Below are 20,169 nucleotides of genomic sequence, written 5' to 3' on the forward strand. Positions count from 1 at the left end.
ATTTATATTATGTATGTGTGGGCCTTGTGAAGTAAAGCCTGCTTGTAATGTTCCTGATTCTACAACATTTTCAGATTTCCTGGTCTTTTGTTTTTTATTTTTGTACTTTCATTGCAGGTGGGAACAGAGAAAAGATCCTCATGGTAGAACCTATTATGTGGATCATAATACTCGAACTACTACGTGGGAAAGACCACAGCCTTTGCCTCCAGGGTAATGCAGCATTCTTACATGTTTTTAGTTATATTTTTATTGTGTGTAAGTTTTAAATTTATTTTATATACTATCATGAATAATAATTTAAAATAATCTCTTTATAATTCTTGAATGGTGGTTTTAGTGAAATAAACTTTATATTATGGTTTTCAAACTGTGGATTAAATGCATGACTGTAACATAGTGAACCTGCTTATTTAAAATGAGCCTTAGGATGTGCTGTATTGAGACACCAGATCTATGTTTTCCAGTGACAAGTTCTCAATACCATAGGAACAAATACTGGACTCTTTCTTAAATAATTTTCACAGTGATCTGAAGAGCCTGGCATTCAAGTGTCAAAGGCTGAAGGAAATATATTCCAAACATAGGGAGAGTGTTTGAGTTGCATTCAATAGTATAATTTAATTAGCTCTCAATGCAGTATGTAAAAAATTATTTTAAAAAGCAAAGGAATCAGTTTATCATTGACCCTGAGATTATGTAATAAATGGAACTTTAGTATGTTTTTGTTTATTTAAAAAACTATTTGTACTTTTTGATATGATGTAATATGAGCTTATATGTAACAAAGTTTGTAGATCTTAGTTTTGCACCAGTCTAGTACCTCTTATATACCTTAAATATCATGAAATATAATAATGTACATTCATTATTTATGGAGAACCACACATTTTTTTGTTGAACCCCTTTATTTTTTAATAGTAAGTTTGGAAGAATTCCCAATTGATTCCTGAAAAGATTCTTAGATAGCCATTGTATAAAGTTAATATAAAAAACTGGCTTAATGCATCCCAGGTGTTGCAAAGTTACAAGCAATGAACATAATGTGGAGCCTGAGTAGAATTCTTGTTGATAAGAGATGCAGAACAGGGCATCTGCTCTTCTGAAGTTAAAAGAATGGCTTGGCAGAGTGACACACATGGTACACTTGCACTTGGGACCAGCAACTCAGTGGTTTGGCTCTCTCTGTAAGGCCTTTGAAGGTCTCTGAGAAATGAAACTGAAATGGTGGTTGTTTCTTCTGTGGACATGTCTAAAAGCTGCTTTTCAAGAAGAAACAAGGTATAAGTCTCTCTGTGATAGAAAAGTAAGGTAGTCTAGGAAAGGTAAATGCTTCAAGGATCCATATGCTTTGTTGAACAATAAGAAGTAACCAGACTTGATGGCATCTTCCTGTAATCCTAGCACTTGGGAGGGATAGGCAGGAAAATTGTGAGTTGGAAGCCATTTGGGCCCATGGAAAAGACAAGGCTACAGTGGTCTGTATAGCTTCACCCTATCCCAAAAGACCAAGACTTGGATGTAGCTAAACAGGTAGAGAACTGGCCTGGTTTCCGTCCTAGTGATGCCAATAGATAAATAGATAAACGTATCTGTGCTGTAGTTATCAGGAGATTACTCATGCCTTGGTTTGTATCGCTCACTTACCGTAGTTGGGAAAGAAGAGTTGATGACCGCGGAAGAGTTTATTATGTGGATCATAACACCAGAACAACAACCTGGCAGCGGCCCACTATGGAATCTGTTCGAAATTTTGAACAGTGGCAGTCTCAGCGGAATCAATTGCAGGGAGCTATGCAACAATTCAACCAACGATACCTCTATTCGGTAATTAGCAAATTACAAGGTGTTAATGTCATCTTTTTCTTTCTTTCTTTCTAGGGTTTGTTTGTTTGCTTCATTCTATTTTGGTTAGCTTTAATATTATTTCTAGTATGTTTAAATATATAAGCATTCCTGAAAATTTGGGGCTTTGAGTATTTTAGATTTTGGACTTGGATACTTATCCTGTATACAGTAAATAAGAAAGTTTGTACTATGAGATTTGTTTTGTTTCTGTGTAGGACTTTGTGTCCATGAGAATTTGGAAACAGGAAAAAATTTAGGTATTGGGTATGTGTCAAAACACTTTCTGCTATCCTCTTAAATGGATGCAATTTAGTTACCAATAGAATCCCAGGGTTGGGATAAGAACTTAACATTCTCTGGTTTATGGTGCTATCAAGCAGCTGAGTTCTGTGTTTTAGGGCATCCTCTTACCTGGATCTTACATGCACCATCTCTTGTCAGGCACCTTACCTGCATCACCTGTTGTCAGGCACCTTACCTGCCCGGTCTATTGTCATCATCTTGCCCCAGGTGTTTTGAATTTAAAGAGTTGCTGCCCTTGGTCTGATTTCCAGAGTCCTCTATAAAAGAGAAGGGTAAACTGAAAGGGAAGAGCTTTCCTATAAAAAGCCCTGTTCTTAGCAAGCTGCTGCCCATTTGCTTAGCAAAGGATACCTCATCAGTACCGTCTGCTTCTACCTCATTGGCCAGAATTATCACCTTTTACTTTACTAATCCAGACTCTGTGCACTAATCCGCATAATCCACATGGGCACATTGGTACCCCAAACAAAACTAGTGGTTTCTATCAGGAGAAACAAGATAAAGATGGATAATAAGTACAGTTAGCACTGTCTGTGGCAGTAATATCAAATATTCATCAAGATGTATATTTATTATCATTGAATAATTATTTTGCAGAATAGTTATGCTATAATAATTTTCTATTTTTGAGCAAATAACATTGTCTCATTTAAATGCCATAATTCTTTGTATTCTCTTCACCTATGTCCTCTTATTCCTTAGAAGAACCAAGAAATTAAATATTAATATTAGCACATTATTTCTAAATCATGAATCATAAATCATTAATACGTATGTTAGCTGATACCTGCTTTTACTTCATAATATTTTTGGAACTTTGTTTCTTGAAATTGCTGTATTAATATTTGTCATATTTTTTTTAAATTCTAAAATATAGTTGTTAAATTGCTTGGTATATTAATATATTTCTGCCTAAAATGTTATTTTATTTCTTTCCCCAACCTCTTCTCAACCAGGCTTCAATGTTAGCTGCAGAAAATGACCCCTATGGACCCTTACCACCAGGCTGGGGTAAGCCAATATGACATTGATAAAAATATGTATGAGGTATATAGGTGTCAAATTGTTATTAAATGTTATACTTTGTTTTAGAAAAAAGAGTGGATTCAACAGACAGAGTTTACTTTGTGAATCATAATACAAAAACAACCCAGTGGGAAGATCCAAGAACTCAAGGGTATGTGTAAACTACAGTCTTAATTCATCATGCAGGATAGATGTATGGATAGAATCAGTGGGCTGTAAGTACCTAAAACATGCTCACCTTATGATTGTGATTTTTATCTTTTAGCTTACCAAATGAAGAACCCCTGCCAGAAGGCTGGGAAATTAGGTATACTCGGGAAGGTGTTAGGTACTTTGTTGATCATAACACGAGAACAACAACATTCAAAGATCCTCGCAATGGGAAGTCATCGGTGTAAGTGGAAATTTGAACTCTTTTTTAGTGAAGGCAGGTTTAGTCTTGAATGTAGCCCCAGATTTAAAAACAATTGATTTTTTGTTCAAGAAAACACACACAGGTAATACCCAACTATAAACTTTTTGCTCTATATTATTCCAGAATTAATTTGTGGTATGTCATTCCTTAATTAAAAAATATATATTTATACATAATTTTATATAATAACTACCATATATGTGTGTAATAGTTACTGCATGCCAAATATTGTTCTAAGCATTTAAAATATGTTAGCTCATTTTCTATCTTCCAATAACTTTGAAAGAGATTTTTATTATTTTCTTGTTTTTTTCTAGTAACAAAGTTCTTTTTTTCCTGTAAAAAATGATAAGCCATTTTTATTCTCTTAAAATGAACAATGTATAGTTTGCTTGTTCACTGGTGCATATGCTACACAAAACTGTCACTTCTTCCATGTTATTAGCAAATTATGCTTTCATTGTCTGGAAGAACATCAGGTCCCTGTTACGCTTTGGTAAATGTTCTTGGATGAGTGAACTCCCCTGAATGTGACAACAGAGGGCAACATTTTGTGTTCACTCTGGCATGAGAATGCTTTATTCCCATCTGTTAAGACTCTTTCTAGGCAGGAGAAGCATTCTGAGCTGCATGTTATATCTGCCTCTTATCTTGTTGTCCAGTTAAGTCACATGATCTGTATATAACTCGCTCCAAGGATTTTAATTTTGACTTTCTTTGTCTTTGTACAGGTCAGGTTTAAGTCGAGGGACAGACCCCACCCCTACCCCAAGCTTCCCTTATCGGAATCTCTGACTTACTCAACTTTAAGTACTTTCAAAGGTTCTTTTAAGGAGTCTATAGTAGACCTCAGGACTTCAGTAAACTAAAGGCTTACTGATAAACCTACCCAAATTGTGGTCTCCCTCTGTACACATACATGTACTGCTGCAGTGGCAACCTTCATGACTCAGGCCACCACTGTCCTAGCAGATAGACCTGTACTTATTAACAGCAAATAACTTTCTTTAGTCATATAATGATCTAGTGTACTCTGATTCATACTGAATATTATAGTTGTATTTATTTTGTTTCTCTTTAGAACTAAAGGTGGTCCACAGATTGCTTATGAACGCAGCTTTAGGTGGAAGCTTGCTCACTTCCGTTACTTGTGCCAGGTACTACAGTGGTAAATAAATCTCATTTATAATCATTAGCCTGATCGTTATGTAACATATGCTGTGGCTTACATGATATCATGTTTTTGTTTTTAGTCTAATGCACTACCCAGTCATGTAAAGATCAATGTGTCCCGACAGACATTATTTGAAGATTCCTTCCAACAGGTAAGGAAGATATTATCAGAATGAAACAGTACTTTTTGTCTCATTTTATTCTGAATTTCTAGAGAGAGTTAAAAGTTTTTGATTCTTTAAGCATTTATAGTAACCCTCATTCCCTGAGTGACTATATTAATAATTATATGAAACTGTTATGTGGGCATACACGGAGGCAAACCATTCATATACCTAAAATAAAAGTAAACTTCACAACGTAGTAAGTCATAACTATTGACCAATTATTGACAATTTTTTTGATGCTTTTCTTTCCTCATCACAGCATCTCTGTGATGGTCATTTGATGTTAGATAGCCAAGATGTCTAATATAATCTTAAGATATATCCTCATGGAGCCCAGTCGTGACTGCTATATCTACAAAATTCTATACCTAAGACTCAGAGAACACTGCAAAACAGGGGCAGGGTTTCATTGCCTACCATCGTCTCCATTTTTATAGATAAGGGTGGCACACTGAGAGACAGTCCTTCCACCAAAAATTTAGGTGTAGCTGGCTGTCATATCACATGCCTTTAATCAGCATTCTAGAGGCACAGACAGGTGAATTCTTAGCCACGTAAGGCTACGTAGTGAAAGTCTATATTAAAAAGTAAAAAGGAAAGAAAGCAGCAGGGGGAGGGATGGGTAAAGAAAAGAAAGGAACAGGAAAGAGAAGAAATGAAAATTTTAGATGTAGTCTTACTAAAATAAAATTTAAACAGCATTTGGAACAAGTCTGTTTTGACACTTTGTTAGGATTTTATTACTTCAAACAGTAAAGCTTGTGAAAGTCAAGTTTTAACAAATCAAATCAAATTGGTAGATTGTGTAATCCATTGACTATTCCATCAGTAACTCTTATGTTCATTCAGACATCTAGGTTTCACTGAGCCATGATCAAGATGAGCATGTTGCTTCCAATGACACCCTGCCTTCCTCCCCGACATGGCTTCTTTCTAACCACTTATGAACCTTCATCAGTTTCATCACACCATTCCTCTCTGTCTCCTTTACTGGAATGTATGCTGTATGAGAGCATGGATTATTGGTTTACTTCACCTCTGTCCAGTACCTAGAATAGTGCTTTTAGTATAACAGTTATTCAGGAAATACTTGAATACGTGACTGTAACATGTCTGCCTTTCTGGAGTCATTTGCAGAATATTTTTAAAAAACAAAAACATCATTTTTTTTTATGGTGAAATGGAGAATTTTTTATGACCTTTCACTATCTTCCAATGCAATGACTATAACTTTCTTAATACTTAAATATGTTTCATTAAATTGTAATTATTTTTTTATTCTTGAAATTAAAATAAAGTTCCATCATTTCCCCCTTACATTTCTTCCCCTCACACTCTTCCATATACCCTTCTGGCTCCCTTTAAAATGTATGTCCTCTTTTTTTTCACTAATTGGTGTTACATGTGTGTATGTTTATAAATATTTATTTATGTCCCTAATACATAAATGCATAAGCATAATTTCTATTTCTGTATAATGTTACTAGAATCTATATGTTTTTGTGGCTTGCCATTTGGTGTTAGATAGCCAGCTGGTGTGCTCTTCCTTAGGGAGGATTTCTTCTGACCTCAGCATCCCTTAGTCGCCTTTAATTCTTCATATAGAGTTGAGGCCTTGGGAACCTTCTCCTGTCCATCTTAGCATGTCCCTTGGTATTCTCCTTGTTTTAACTCATGGTTAGGCAATCACGTTGGTGAGACTTTATGGAGTAGCTTCTATCATTCTTAGGAGTAACAATCTTATACCAAACTCCCTGATCCTCTGGCTCTTAAAATCTTTCTGCCACTTTTCTGCAATGGTCTCTGAGTCTTAGCTATGGGAGATGTTTTGTAGATAGATCAGTTGGGACTGGACTCCACAATTATATTTTAAGATAAGGCATATTGGCTATCTAAAACCAAATGTCCAGCCACAAAAACATATGCATAGTAGTAACATTATACAGAAGAAACATACAGAATAACATGTAAAAGGAATACACACACACACACACACACACGGAACAATAATTGATGAAAAAGAGGCCCTAAATTTGAAAAGAAGCCAGGTGGAGTATATGGGAGAGTGTGGAGGGAGGAAGTTTTGTAATTAGATTACAATCTTTTATATTTGGTTGTTTTCCGTATTCTCTTATAAGACAAGTATATCTCTATATTTAGTTGTTTTCTGTAATGGTCGTTGTCTGTTGTAAAAAGAACCATCCTTCGATGAGGGATGAAAACTACACATCTGTGGGTATAAGGACAAATATTTAGAATGTAGTTGGAGGTGATGCTGGTTTAGTAAAGTGGTGGTCATAAGTTCTCCTTCAAGCTCTCTGACTCTCTTAGCTCTGGGAAGTTGGCTAGGTTTCCAGTATCGAGCATGACGACCCTCTTGTTGAGGTGGGCTTAGGTCTAATTACAGATGTTACTTTAGAGCTGTTGTACAGTGCTGGTTGCTATTGTTCTTTTTGTTTGTTTGTCCTTTTTACAGGTTAAAATGGAATAGTAATACTGAAGGTCTAGAGACTTTTATAACATAGCCTCATTTTACTAGCTGTTAAGCTTTACAAAAGATAGTCGATGCAGCTGCTATCAAAACTGCTTGTGTATGACTAATTCTGAGCCAAATGATTGTTTCAAATTTCCAAGTGTATCACACATGGCTTGTTCAGAGCTATATTTGAATTACTTTAGCAAGTGTGTATCTAAATTTATGTTAGTCGTTATTTTACTTTTTCTGTCTTAAGTCTGTTCAGATATGGGGCTGAGATAAGAGATTCAGATATGGATTGAGAGCATAATTGCCCTTTAGGGAAGCCTATTCATGAGCTGCCGTAGGACCCAGACCTGGCTTGGCTGTGGTTCTGATGGATGGTAGTAAATAGGAATTTTTATCTAAGTGAAGCATGCTTATGATTAACTCTCATGAAAACTTACATATTATGACAGTGTATTTGGGTCTTATTTCAAGACATGCTCTTGTATAAATGTACATCATCGAGTAAGGATTGCAGATGGATTTTAATCCTCCAGAGAGAGGTGTGGTGTAGATGGTGGTGTGGTGGGACTCCAAAACTTACAGTATTGCTACAGAGAAAAGGTTACCAGTCACCTGTTAAGAGGCAATACAACTCGTCCTTGCTTATTATTAACACAAAGTACAACCACTGTTTAACACTAGAACGGGGGAAACCATATGATAGCAAGTCAGAGAAAACTTGAGGGATTGTCCATCCATTTATAGCTAGTTTATGGAACAAACCAGTTGAACTGCAGAATTAAATATGAGATAAGGAAATGTATACTTTTGAAAATACAAATTGAATTATTTTGGAAGTATTTATATAGCATATAAGTGTCTAAATATCCATATTTTTGTCTTTAGATTATGGCATTAAAACCATATGACTTGAGGAGGCGATTATATGTAATATTTAGAGGAGAAGAAGGTCTTGATTATGGTGGCCTTGCAAGGTAAACTAAAAATGTACTGCTTTGGAATAAATCTATTTTGTCATCTATAGTAGATGAATTCTTTTAAAAATATATGAATATATTAAATTATGCCTTTTAGTAACAACCAGAGTTATTTTAGATAACCATTATTACAATTTTCTGTAAATGTATATGTGTATGGTATGTGTGTATGTCAGCTTGCATGAGTGTGGTACACACACGTGTATATGTGCATATGTGTGTGGAGGCCTGACATTGACATCTGGTGTCTTCCTCTATACCTTTTATGTTTAGGCATTGTGTGAGTTGGTCTGATTAGCCAGCTTTTTCTGGTATTTCCTACCTTCACATCCCAGGTACTGGGATTACAGGTGGGTCATGACCACATAGCCCGAGCACATGGGGTCTGGTGAAGAGAGAACTTAGAGTCCCCTGCCTACATGGCACTGAGCCATCACAGGCTCCAGCCATTAGGATTACTCTTCTGTACTTGCTAATGCTCTTATCAAGTGGCTGTATAGTACTTCACATATGGTATGGCATACTTAATGGCTTCACAGAGGGCTACTTGTTAACTTTGCTACTTCAGTGTTGCATGTCACTTTTATTTGTGCTCTTGCTCTGATCTGAGTTTACTTAGAAAGTGAAATTTTCTGCATTTACTGAATAGACTGTTAAGAGTGGACACTTGTGAAGTAGTTAGTGAATATTCTTTGTTTTCCCCTTTCGTTGCTTCACACAAATCTATATTGGCATTTGTTTTCTTTTGTTTTGTTTTCAAGACAGTATTTCTCTGTGAAGCCTTGGCTGTCCTGGAACTTGCTCTATAGATCAGTCGATCAGGCTGGCCTTGAACTCACAGAGTTCTGCCTTCCTCTGACTCCTGAGTGCTGGGATTAAAGGCTTGAGCCCCCACACCTGGCAGCATTCCTTAATTTAACAGTTTCATTAAGACTGCCTAAGAATTCAGATTTTCATAGAATTTTAGAGAATTAGACAATCACACTTTCAATTCATCTGACAAATAGCAGGACCAAGTCATACCTGGTAGAAATAGATAATTGCTGTGAATTTGTTTGTGTTTATATTAATTAGCATCATTCTCTATCCCAATCATTATTACCATTTTCAGCTACTATTCAAGAAATATTCATAGTGTATGTAGTTTGAGTTTTTTTCAGTTTCAGAAATGTCCAGACATTGAAATGAAAGGTACATCTTAGAAATGAGACTTTTTATTTTCCCTTCACTGTCTGTTTTGATAACATTCACATTCTTTTTTGAACTATTGTTTGTCTTAGTTATTTGGTTATAGTTTTATGTTTTAACAGTTTAGACAGTTAAACTGTTCTTCTGTATCCTCATTTTCTTTCTTTTAATTTTTTATTTCATTCACACATTAGATAGATTCTTCATTGAGGTGCTTATCCAAGAATTCATTGGGTCAGTATGTTCCTATAGCTGATACATGTTTGGAAATGTTTTTTTTGTTGTTGTTGTTGGGTTTCTATATAAACAACAACCTTAGTGGACAGAAGTGTCTTGCATAGCACTGTCTATCCAGTAGTCTTAGGTACTGCTTCACTGTTGGTTCAGCATTGAATGTGAGTACTATGAAATAGGCCAAACCTTTGGTCAGAAAATCTTCTCTGAGCACACACATTGGACTTTAAAGTTCACCAGTTTCATTGCAGATTGTTTGGTCTTTTTTTTTTTTTTTTTTTTAAGGAACATATTAAGAGCTTTAATTTCAGGGAAGTTTCCTTCTATTTTATCTTTGAATATTTTTTTCTGTTCTATTTGTTCTTTTCTTTCTTCAGGAACATCAGTCATGGGTATGTGGAATCTCCTTTGTCAGTCAACGTGTCTGTCATCTTTTCTCTAATCATTCTGACCCCAGTGCTTTCCTGTTTGCTTCTCTGAAGCTGTCTTCATGTCACTGTTTGCAGGATTGCCCTATGTTTTGCTGCTTCTCATGGGATTTTTCTTCATTTGCTGTTTTATGTTTTCCTCATTTTCTTCTTTAGGTCCTGCTAGCTCCTATGTGTTGGTTCATGATTCTTTCAGCCTCATATGTCTAGTTTGAGAGTGTCGAGCTGAACTTGTGTTGAAAGTTGATTCTTCTGGCTCTTTCTAGTTAGGAATTTCTCTTTGTGTTGGTATTAGGGTAAAGGCTTTTGTCATCAATAACCGTTCTTTTGGGTCAGTACAGTTTTCTCTAGTTTTCTGCTTTCTAAAAGTGATCTGAAGCAATTGAAAATTTTATTCTGTGTGTGTGTGTGTGTGTACATGTAAACACATTCTTACTAGAATTTACTTATTTCTCTTTTCTGATGAAAAAGTGTTAATTGAGCCCAACCACAAAGTGAAGTTACTATTTTGAACCTGATTTAGTTATATGAGTTAGATTAATTCATAATTGATTTTGTTTTGTAACTGTTGTCTGTATTCCTCAGGTAGTTTCAGGGAATATTTTTAAAATTCTTTTAATGATTTATAAACAAAATAGAAGACCATATGAGTTGCTATAGAGGTGAACCATGATGACTTAAAAATTTTCAAATGGCTTGACAGTATTACTAGATTGAAATGAAAAATTTAAATTGTGTCTTTTCTTGACCAGATACAGTGATAGCTTTAATGCCAGCATGCAGGAGACAAAGGCAGACAGATTTCATTTTAAGCCAGCCCTGTCTTCTTAGCAAGTTCTAGGACAGTCAAAGCTACATAGTGTCTTAAAAAACAAACAAGCAAACAATGATAACAATGCAGGCTTTTCTTTAAGAACAGTATACCCAAGTTTCTGCTTTTACTGGCACCAACTGACTGAGTTTGTTAGGATAGCATGCACTTATTATGAGAGATAATTCCCACCACTGTATTTTAAAAAAAGATTAGGTTAATGTACCTAGAAAATTTCTCTCCTTAAAGTCAATCATATTTATTAGCAAGTTCATAATGAGGAGTGGCGATTTTGGCAACTCACTGATCACAGTAAATATTTGAGTTTGTACTCTCACTTTAGAACATTTTGTACATGTATATTTTGGATTAAAAATTACTAAAGTGAAGCAAAATAGGTGGTTAAGAGTAAGTACTTAGCACAATTGAGATTTCACATCTTTTTTAATTTTAGGATCATTTTGAATACATTTGCTATGCAATTTGAACTGTTCTATTAAAGCCAGATATGCCATCCCTTAGGAACCTGAGGCAGGATGGCTACTACAAACTTAAAGCCAGCTTGGGCTACATATCAAATTGTAGACGAAGCTGAGCTGTAGAGTAGGACTATCTCAGAAAGCAAGACAAAACGCCGTACTGTGTAACTGCAGCAGAGTTATGTGCTGTAATGTCACCATCAGATACTTAATTCGGTGGCTTTTCCATGGCTTAGCATGAGCGAAACCCTGGATCCATACCTAGAGTCAAGGACAGCAAACGAAAAACAAAATAAAAAGCTTGTTAACTACATATTACAGAATGCCTATAAGAGTTAAGAATACTGAAAATATATCAACATGGCTTTTACCTTTAAGTTTAATGTGCATAAAAATATATTTTCAGATTATTATATAATGAATGCAATGACATATACATACTGTCCTTTGACATTGCTTCAGCATTTGCTAAAATTGGACTGAAGTGTGAATTCAGAAAAAGTATCATCTATGTAGTAGACTTGAACGCCAAGAAACATACCCAAATGAAATTGTGATGTAGAAAAGCATATCCATGTGAAAAACAGGGAGCTTGCAATGTGACTGTGCAGAGTTAGCAGGACTTGGAGTGGAAAGCCTGATCATTAAATAGAAATTGAAGAGAGCTAAGAAATGAGTAGAGGTGTGTGTGTGTGTGTGACTGCATGTATGTGTATGTGCATGCATTTATTTATTATGGATCTATTTAAGACCACTTTTAAATCCATATATTTATATATATATATATATATGAATGCTAAAAGTAATCTTGACTTATTTTCTTATAGAGAATGGTTTTTCTTGCTTTCCCATGAAGTTTTGAACCCAATGTATTGCTTATTTGAGTATGCAGGCAAGAATAACTATTGTTTACAGATAAATCCAGCTTCAACTATAAATCCTGACCATCTTTCATACTTCTGTTTTATTGGTCGCTTTATTGCAATGGTGAGTTTCCAACTTTCAATTATCTTACTTACATATTGCTTACTTTAAAAGTGTTTTGGGGGCTAGGGAGATGGTTCAGTGGGTACTTCTTGCCAAGTAGACTCTAAGACTGGAGTTCTGATCCCCAGTGGCCTGCATGTAATTCCGATACTTATAAGGCAATACTTGATCCTCAGAGCAAACTGGCTAGGTAAATTAGCTGAAACTACAACTTTCAGGTTTGGTTTGTTTGGTTGAAGGACTCTGTCTCAATATGGTGGTGAATAATTTAGGGAGACAATCAGTACCAGCCTTGGATCTGCATGCACATGTGCATACCAAATACACAGACATATGCAAAAAAGTGTATTTTATAAAAATCTTTTGAAAAAGACTATATCCTCCCTTAGTTACAAACAATTTACAGTTTTGGGGGGACATGTCAGATTCCTCAGTGGTAGGCACTGCCAGGGATCATCCCTGTTTTAATTAAACAGTATTTCATCCATGCTCATTCAAGCAACCCATATTGCAGACAATGGGTTGTATGTGCTAGCACACACACACAAACACACAGACATGAAGATAGGAGGGAAGAAAAGTTGGGAGTGAGAGGATAATGTGATAATGGGCATATGATTAAAGAAGTACATTATGTATGGATTAAATTTACGGAGAATAAATAAATTAATAAATAAAAGGCTTAATTTGTTACTCACTTCTTGTGGAGAAAAAGGGGTGGTAATATTTAAGTCAAGGAATATCTGAGTCTCTTAAGTACACTAACTTATTTTTTTCAGAATTTTCAGAGCTTTGCAGTTGGCTTTACTAATTACAGTCTTATGAGAGTTGTTTATAATTTCTACACTACATTAGTCATTAATTCATTTAGCAAGTATCCATTGAAAGTCTACAATAATTCCATGCCCGTTTCTAGGCACTGGCTGTTAAAGAATAACAACAACAAAATGGTACAGTTTCTACTCTTGGAATCTAAATTCTGTAATGCTGGGGGTGGGGTGGGGGTGGCAATGGGCATTACTTTTTCATATAAGTGGTTAAAGCAGTCCTCTAAAGTCTGAACACGAGTAGAAATATGAAGGCAAGAGACAGGGTCACATGGATACCTTGGGGAAGAACACTTTGGGCTCATGGAACAGTAGGTCAGTGCTTACAGGGTTTAGAAATGACTCATGGGAGAGAATATGGTGAGAAAGATTGAGAAATACCATGTAGGATGTTTTAGGGAATTTATGTAGGGTTTTGAGTAGGTCAGTTAAGTGTCATGAACTAAGTAACACCAACAAGAAGTCCTCTACTGTGGGCAGCGGGAAACAGACAGAGACACAGACCATTTGTACAGGTCGTAGTGAGACCTCAGAGATGTTGGATCTGTACTGTACTAGATCTCACATCTAGTAATAGATGTGAGACATGGTTTGGATTCAGGTTATATTCTGAAGTTTGAAAGAGATATGTTTTCTGGTAGATTGGGGGAAGGCATAAGAATAAAAGTGAGGCACCAAAATGCATGGCTTGTGTGTCTGTTTGAAATTACTGTTTCTAAGAAGGTGTTTTGGTGGCAAGAACAAATACTGGAGGTAACGAAAGTCAAGAATGTTGGATTTCTTCTGCACTCAGGATGCCTATAAGCATCCAGTGGAGGTGTACAAAAAATAGATATCCAAGTCTGGTGACGAGGAGATGTCCAGGTCAGAAAGAATCATTTGGGGATCCAAAATACATAGAGAATATCAAAAGCTCATGGTTGTGTTAAGGAATAATGGGACAGAGGGATTAAGGGATATTTATAAACCTGAGGCCATGAAAAGGAGTCTATAAAAAAACCTACCTGAGATTAGAAAAATCAAGTAAGTGATTCTCAGAATAAAATGATAGAAGGAAGGGTATTTCAAAGTAGGCACCATAGTTAACACTTTCATATGTACACATGACAGGTCTTGCTAAATCAGCCTTTTAGCAAGGTGAAAAACGTTTGAGTGCTGGCATGGGAAGATTGACATATATTCAAACATAGGTATCTCTGCTTTAGAAAAGTTCATAGTGCAGTGTCCTAGAGAATTTGGTAACAATTAATAGTATTCTGTTATTGTAGCTTAGGTTGATAACCTACCCCAACCTCCTGAGTGCTGGATTATAGCCACCAAGCCCAGCTGAGGAAAAAGAACTGGATGAACCCCATAATATAAGAAGTATTGGAGAATGACCTTGAATCAAAGGGAGAAGTCTGTATTGCTCACAAAAGTGGTAGAAAGTTTACTTGCAATAGGAGTATGAGTTCAGATGCTAGTGGTGAGCAGATGGGTAGACTACACAAAAGAGCTCCCAGTTACCATTTCCTGTGTGCAGTAACTTAAGGAATAGCAGTGCGTAGTCATCTGAGACAGGGAAACTGAATGTGGTAAGTAAACAGTGCTTCCTATGAGGTTGCTGGTCATAGCTAGCTAGCTTGGTATATGTACTTCTAGCATGTTTGGGGAGAGTTTGAAGCTATATAAGAAGATAATTAAATTCATGACTTATTGGTTTAATATAAACAGATTAAGGGTCTACAAATAGTTTTAGATATTATGGATTCAAAAGTCACTGGTGTCTTCCTGTATTCATGCTGTATATAGGCATGAAGACACAGGGGTCCTACAGATTAATAAAGGAATGGAACAAAGTACATGGACTTTTTATTCCTGTGTTTAAGTTAATTATTAAAAATATTTAAATGTGGCAGAATTTGGGAGTAAAGTCTCACCATCTCTTTATAGTTTTTATGTACATTATGTTTGACCTATGAAATAAATTTTTTCATTGTAGTTTTCTATGCATTGCATAGTATGCTAATCTTCACATTTTATACCATTGAATAGTGCTTTTTAATATGTAAAGGTGCATGATTTCTATTTTGTCACTATGCTGTAAAGATTATTATTTTGTAAGTTTAAATAAAATGTTTTATTTGTTTTTAACAGGCACTGTTCCATGGAAAGTTTATTGATACTGGTTTCTCTTTACCATTCTACAAGCGTATGCTAAGTAAAAAACTTACTATTAAGGATTTGGAATCTATTGATACTGAATTTTACAACTCTCTAATCTGGATAAGGTTTGAAGTTTGTTTTTTTTTTTGTAATTGAGGTATTAATTGAAACCTATTCATATACTGTGTTTATATGCACACTCACACTATTTTTTTTTTTTATCCAGAGATAACAATATTGAAGAATGTGGCTTAGAAATGTACTTTTCTGTAGACATGGAGATTCTGGGAAAAGTTACTTCACATGATTTAAAGTTGGGAGGTTCCAATATCCTGGTGACAGAAGAAAACAAAGATGAATATATTGGGTAGGTTGATAGAGCTGATTGAATTCATTCTGTAGAAGTTATGGAATATAATTAGAAATATCCTATATTTACACTCTTAACCTTATTAGTTTTCATGAAACACTTGGCTCAGCTCCTTGTGCTCTGTGCTGATCCAGATCTCCTGCTCGAGTTTGCTTGAAGGAAGACAATGCAGCTCACCATTCACTTCCCATGCCCATGCAATAGGCAGTCTCGCTTTTGACCCAATCAGAAGCCATGACAACTGCTGCTGAAAGAGATTTCCAGTCTTCAAAATCTCAGAAAGAACAGTTGTATGTTCTCCTAGCCTATTACACATATACATATACAATGCCATATGTGTGTGTGTAAAAGTGCACTTCGGGATAGTATAACATGAAGAAGGGAGGACAGGAAAGAGTAACTATTATCAGAGATGATAGTGAAAGACTGAGTGAATGTAGGTAACTGAAACTTGATTCATAAAAGAGGATATAAAGTATATTTTTTCTAGTTTTAAATCTGCCGTTTTTGGTGATGGATAAATGCATGCAAATGTTCAATAGTGAAAATCCAGTATGAAGCTTCGCAGCTTCAGAATGTTTATGGCGATGAGTAGATGTGGGGTCTGGTTAATTTTGGTGTATGAATTTTTTATTTTTAAGTTCTTTATGATAAAAATTTAACAAAGTATTTTGCAAAGGTGATGTAGCCTCTTCGTTTACAGATAAAGGGACTGAAGCTATGCCAGGAATGGGCAGAATTGTGTCTGGAAACTCCCCTTTCACTGACATTTCATCCCACACTACTCTTGAAAAGTTTTAGTATTTATTTATTTTGGCTTTAAAGAAAGGGTTCTCTGTGTAGCTTTGGCTGTTGTGGTATTTGTTCTATAGACCAGCCTAGACTCAAAATCAGAAACCCACCTACTTTTGCTGGGAATAAGAGTGTGTACCAACACACACAGACCACAATCCCAATTTTTAGCTTGTACATAGTAAATATATTATTGGCATCTCTTCAGTATACATGCTGCTGGGTTGTACATAGAAGTTTTAAGTAACCATGGGCTTTGGTATGTTCAGTCTTGCATTTCCTCCCCTAGCCTTACTGCCTTCAGCTACTTTTATCCTTTCCCAGTTCGTTTTCTGTTTTCCTGTCACAGGACAGCTAGAAAATTGGCTCAGTAGTTAAGAGCATTTGCTGCTCCTGTGTACTAAACCCCAGTTTGGTTCCCAGAACCTACATGGTAGTGCACAACCATTTGTAACTCTAGTTCCAGATCCCACTCTCTGTCCTCTGCAGGCACCAGGCCTTCACATGGTACATATAACATATGTGCAGGCAAATATTCATCCACTTAAAATAAGAATACATCTTTGAAGAAGAAAAGTAACGAGTATATATCTTTCTGAAAAAAGGGAAGCATGGAACATTTGCTTTTCTGTCTGGTTTATTTCACTAAATATAATCATTTCTAACTTTACGAATTTTCATCAGATTGAGATTATAAATATAATTAGATTATTTCTCTCTTCTTATCCCTCCCTTCAAACCCTCTCCCATATACCTCTGCTGTCTTTCAAATTCTTGGCCCCATTTTTTTCATTAATTGTTGTTATATGTTTATATGTATATGCATATATATTCCTAAATATAACCTAGTCAGTCTGTATGATGTTAATTGTGTGCATATTTCCATGGCTGTATGGTATTTGGGAAGCAATTAGTCCTCTTGCCTGTTTGGTTTTTTATAGTTACTATAGAAGCAAGCCAGCTTACATGTTCAAGCGCAGCATATAAGGATTCTCTTTTCTCTGCTTCTTTGTTAGCAACTCTGGGGTAAGATGGAATCTCTGTGTAGTTTTAATTTGCATTTCTGTGATGACTACTGATGTTGAACATTGTTGTTTTTGTTTTTTGTTTTTTGTTTTTCCATTTGTTCCTCATCTTTCAAGAACTGCCCATTCATTAGACGAAAGTCAGTGGCTGTTTAACTCTAGGGCATGTATTTATCAAATTGATTCACGTCTCTGTTTTTAGACAGGCCATTTATTTTTCTGACTGTGTTTCTGTATAAATTGAAACCACCATGGTAATATACCTACAGCATTGTTATTTTTGATCTTGATTGCTCGGTATCCTGGGATATTTTGTTTTTTCCCTATAATTTTTAGGATCTTCTGTCTAATTGTTTTTCGCAGAATGTCATTGGAATTTGACAAGGGTTCCATTGAGTCTGTTTCTTTGCTTTTAATAGTGTAGCTATTTTCATGTTACTAATTCTGCTGCTACAAGAGCACAGGCGGCATCCATCTTCTGTCTTCTTTAGATTCTTTCTGTAGTGCTTTTGTATTTTTACTTGTTTTACTTTCTTGATTGAATTTCTTTCAAAGCTTTATTTCCTGGCTATTACCAGTGTGATTGTTTTCCTGATTTCTTTTTCAGCATATTCATTACTGGTATATAGAAAAGCTATTAACTAATTTCTATAAAAATTATTAGTAGCTGATAAATATGTGTATGGATTGTGTCCTGTTACTTTGCTAAACATGTTTATTAGTTCCAAGAGGGTTTTGGTGTGTAGTCTTCAGCATTTGTCATATACAGAATCACAATTTCTGCTAATAGAAATCATATTGTAAAGTTAAATACTATTTATTGTACTGTTAAATAGTGACCCACAATGCCTGATTGCCTCCAGAGACAAGAGAAACTGTAATGTGACCTTGCTTCTTAGTTTAAAACTATTGGTTGTAGCTGGGTGTGGTGGCGCGTGCGACTTTAATCCCAGCACTTGGGAGGCAGAGGCAGGCAGATTTCTGAGTTCGAGGCCAGCCTGGTCTACAGAGTGAGTTCCAGGACAGCCAGGCCTACACAGAGAAACCCTGTCTTGAAAAAAACAAAAAACAAAAACAAAACAAAACAAAAACCTATTGGATGAATAAAGATGCCAAGAGCCTATAGCTGGGCAGAAGAGAGATAAGACTAGGTTAGAATTTCCAGGCTTGGGATCTGAGGGAGGACCACGAGGGGAAGAAAAAGAAAGTGGAGAGAGGAAAAGATACCTTGGGTAGGTGGATCATGAAAACATGGCCCTGAGGGCTGCTGGCCAATTGGAAGTAAGAGCAGCCCAGATCAAACCTTGGTAGTCATATCTTGGGCTTAATTGGTAAGGAAGTAGACATAATAATATAGAGGGTAGATACCTGCCCAGCTCTAGTGCTTTAAAGGCTTATTGTAAATATAAAAGTTGTGTGTCTTTTATCTGGGAACTGAATGATCAAAGGTAGGATAGGAACCCCCATTGAGAATTAGTAATTACTATAACAAGAATAATTATAGCCTTTGTTTCTTTCTTGCCTCAGTACTCTTATTACTTCAAGTCATTTACTGCGTATCGCCTTGTCTCAGCCCTGTGAGAAATGCCTTGACGTTTTTCCCATTTACTGCAAAGGCTATAGACTACTCAGATACAGCCTTCATTATGCTGTTATATGATACTAGGCTCTTCAGTGCTTATGTCTTGAAGGGTTGTACTTTGTCAAAGGCTTTTTCTCCATCCACTGAGATCCCATGTGATTTCTATTCTATAGTCTCAGTCTGTCTTTTTTATGTGTGTCTGTGTATCTGTCAGTCTGTCTATCCTTATAAGGTTTTGGTATCAGGTGATAACTGTCTTTATAAAATGAGTTTGATGGACTGTGTTCTAATTTTATGGACTACTTTGGGGAGCACTGATTAGTTCTCTGTGTGAGTCAAGGCCTGAGCCATGTTACTTAGGAAGGTTCTTTATTACTGTTTGGATCTCACTGCTTTTTATAGGTCCATTTTAAGTTGTTTATATTCTCTTCATGTAATTATCGTAGATCATATGTGTCAAGAAATGTATTATTTCTTCTAGATTTTCCTTTTATTGGAATATGGGAAGGGTATGTAGGTGGGTTTGGAGGGAGGAAAGCGAAGGGAGACAGGTTGAGGTGGGTATGGGTAGTTGGAGGAGCACTGTCTCAGAGGCAAATGGGAGGGCAGATGGGGAGAACTCTTGGAAGGGGGAATAGAAAGGAGGAACACTATTTGGAATGTAAATAAGACTTTTTTTTATAAAAAGCAAAAAAATTATAATCTCAAGAATAAAAGTAACTAAAAGTGATAGCATGAATTTGTTAATGGAAAAATATTAACTCTAAAAATAACATATGTATACATACATGCTTGTTGTATGCACATATTGGGTAGTATATTTAGAAAAAGAAAAGAAATTTAAAGCTTTTTTGGTGTTTTTGTCCCTTAACTTTGTATATACATAACCTATTTTCAAATACTATCT

At 35.7% G+C, this 20,169-nt stretch overlaps 1 protein-coding gene across 4 annotated transcripts in view; it reads left to right on the forward strand.

Annotated features, from left to right (window-relative positions):
* Positions 1-20,169, forward strand: part of Wwp1 (WW domain containing E3 ubiquitin protein ligase 1) — a 90,222-nt gene that overhangs the window by 58,726 nt on the left and 11,327 nt on the right. For all 4 annotated transcript variants that reach the window (XM_021160469.2, XM_021160472.2, XM_029475936.2 and 1 more), the window contains 11 exons: positions 118-213; positions 1,653-1,827; positions 3,108-3,162; positions 3,244-3,328; positions 3,443-3,571; positions 4,674-4,749; positions 4,846-4,917; positions 8,303-8,391; positions 12,362-12,521; positions 15,485-15,618; positions 15,720-15,860. In XM_021160469.2, the coding sequence (XP_021016128.1) occupies positions 118-213; positions 1,653-1,827; positions 3,108-3,162; positions 3,244-3,328; positions 3,443-3,571; positions 4,674-4,749; positions 4,846-4,917; positions 8,303-8,391; positions 12,362-12,521; positions 15,485-15,618; positions 15,720-15,860 (1,212 nt within the window). The remainder of the gene's footprint in view (positions 1-117; positions 214-1,652; positions 1,828-3,107; positions 3,163-3,243; positions 3,329-3,442; positions 3,572-4,673; positions 4,750-4,845; positions 4,918-8,302; positions 8,392-12,361; positions 12,522-15,484; positions 15,619-15,719; positions 15,861-20,169) is intronic.

Source organism: Mus caroli, unplaced genomic scaffold (genome assembly GCF_978045245.1).
Source record: "Mus caroli unplaced genomic scaffold, Mus_caroli_1 scaffold_6, whole genome shotgun sequence".
NCBI classification, from domain to species: Eukaryota; Metazoa; Chordata; class Mammalia; order Rodentia; family Muridae; genus Mus; species Mus caroli.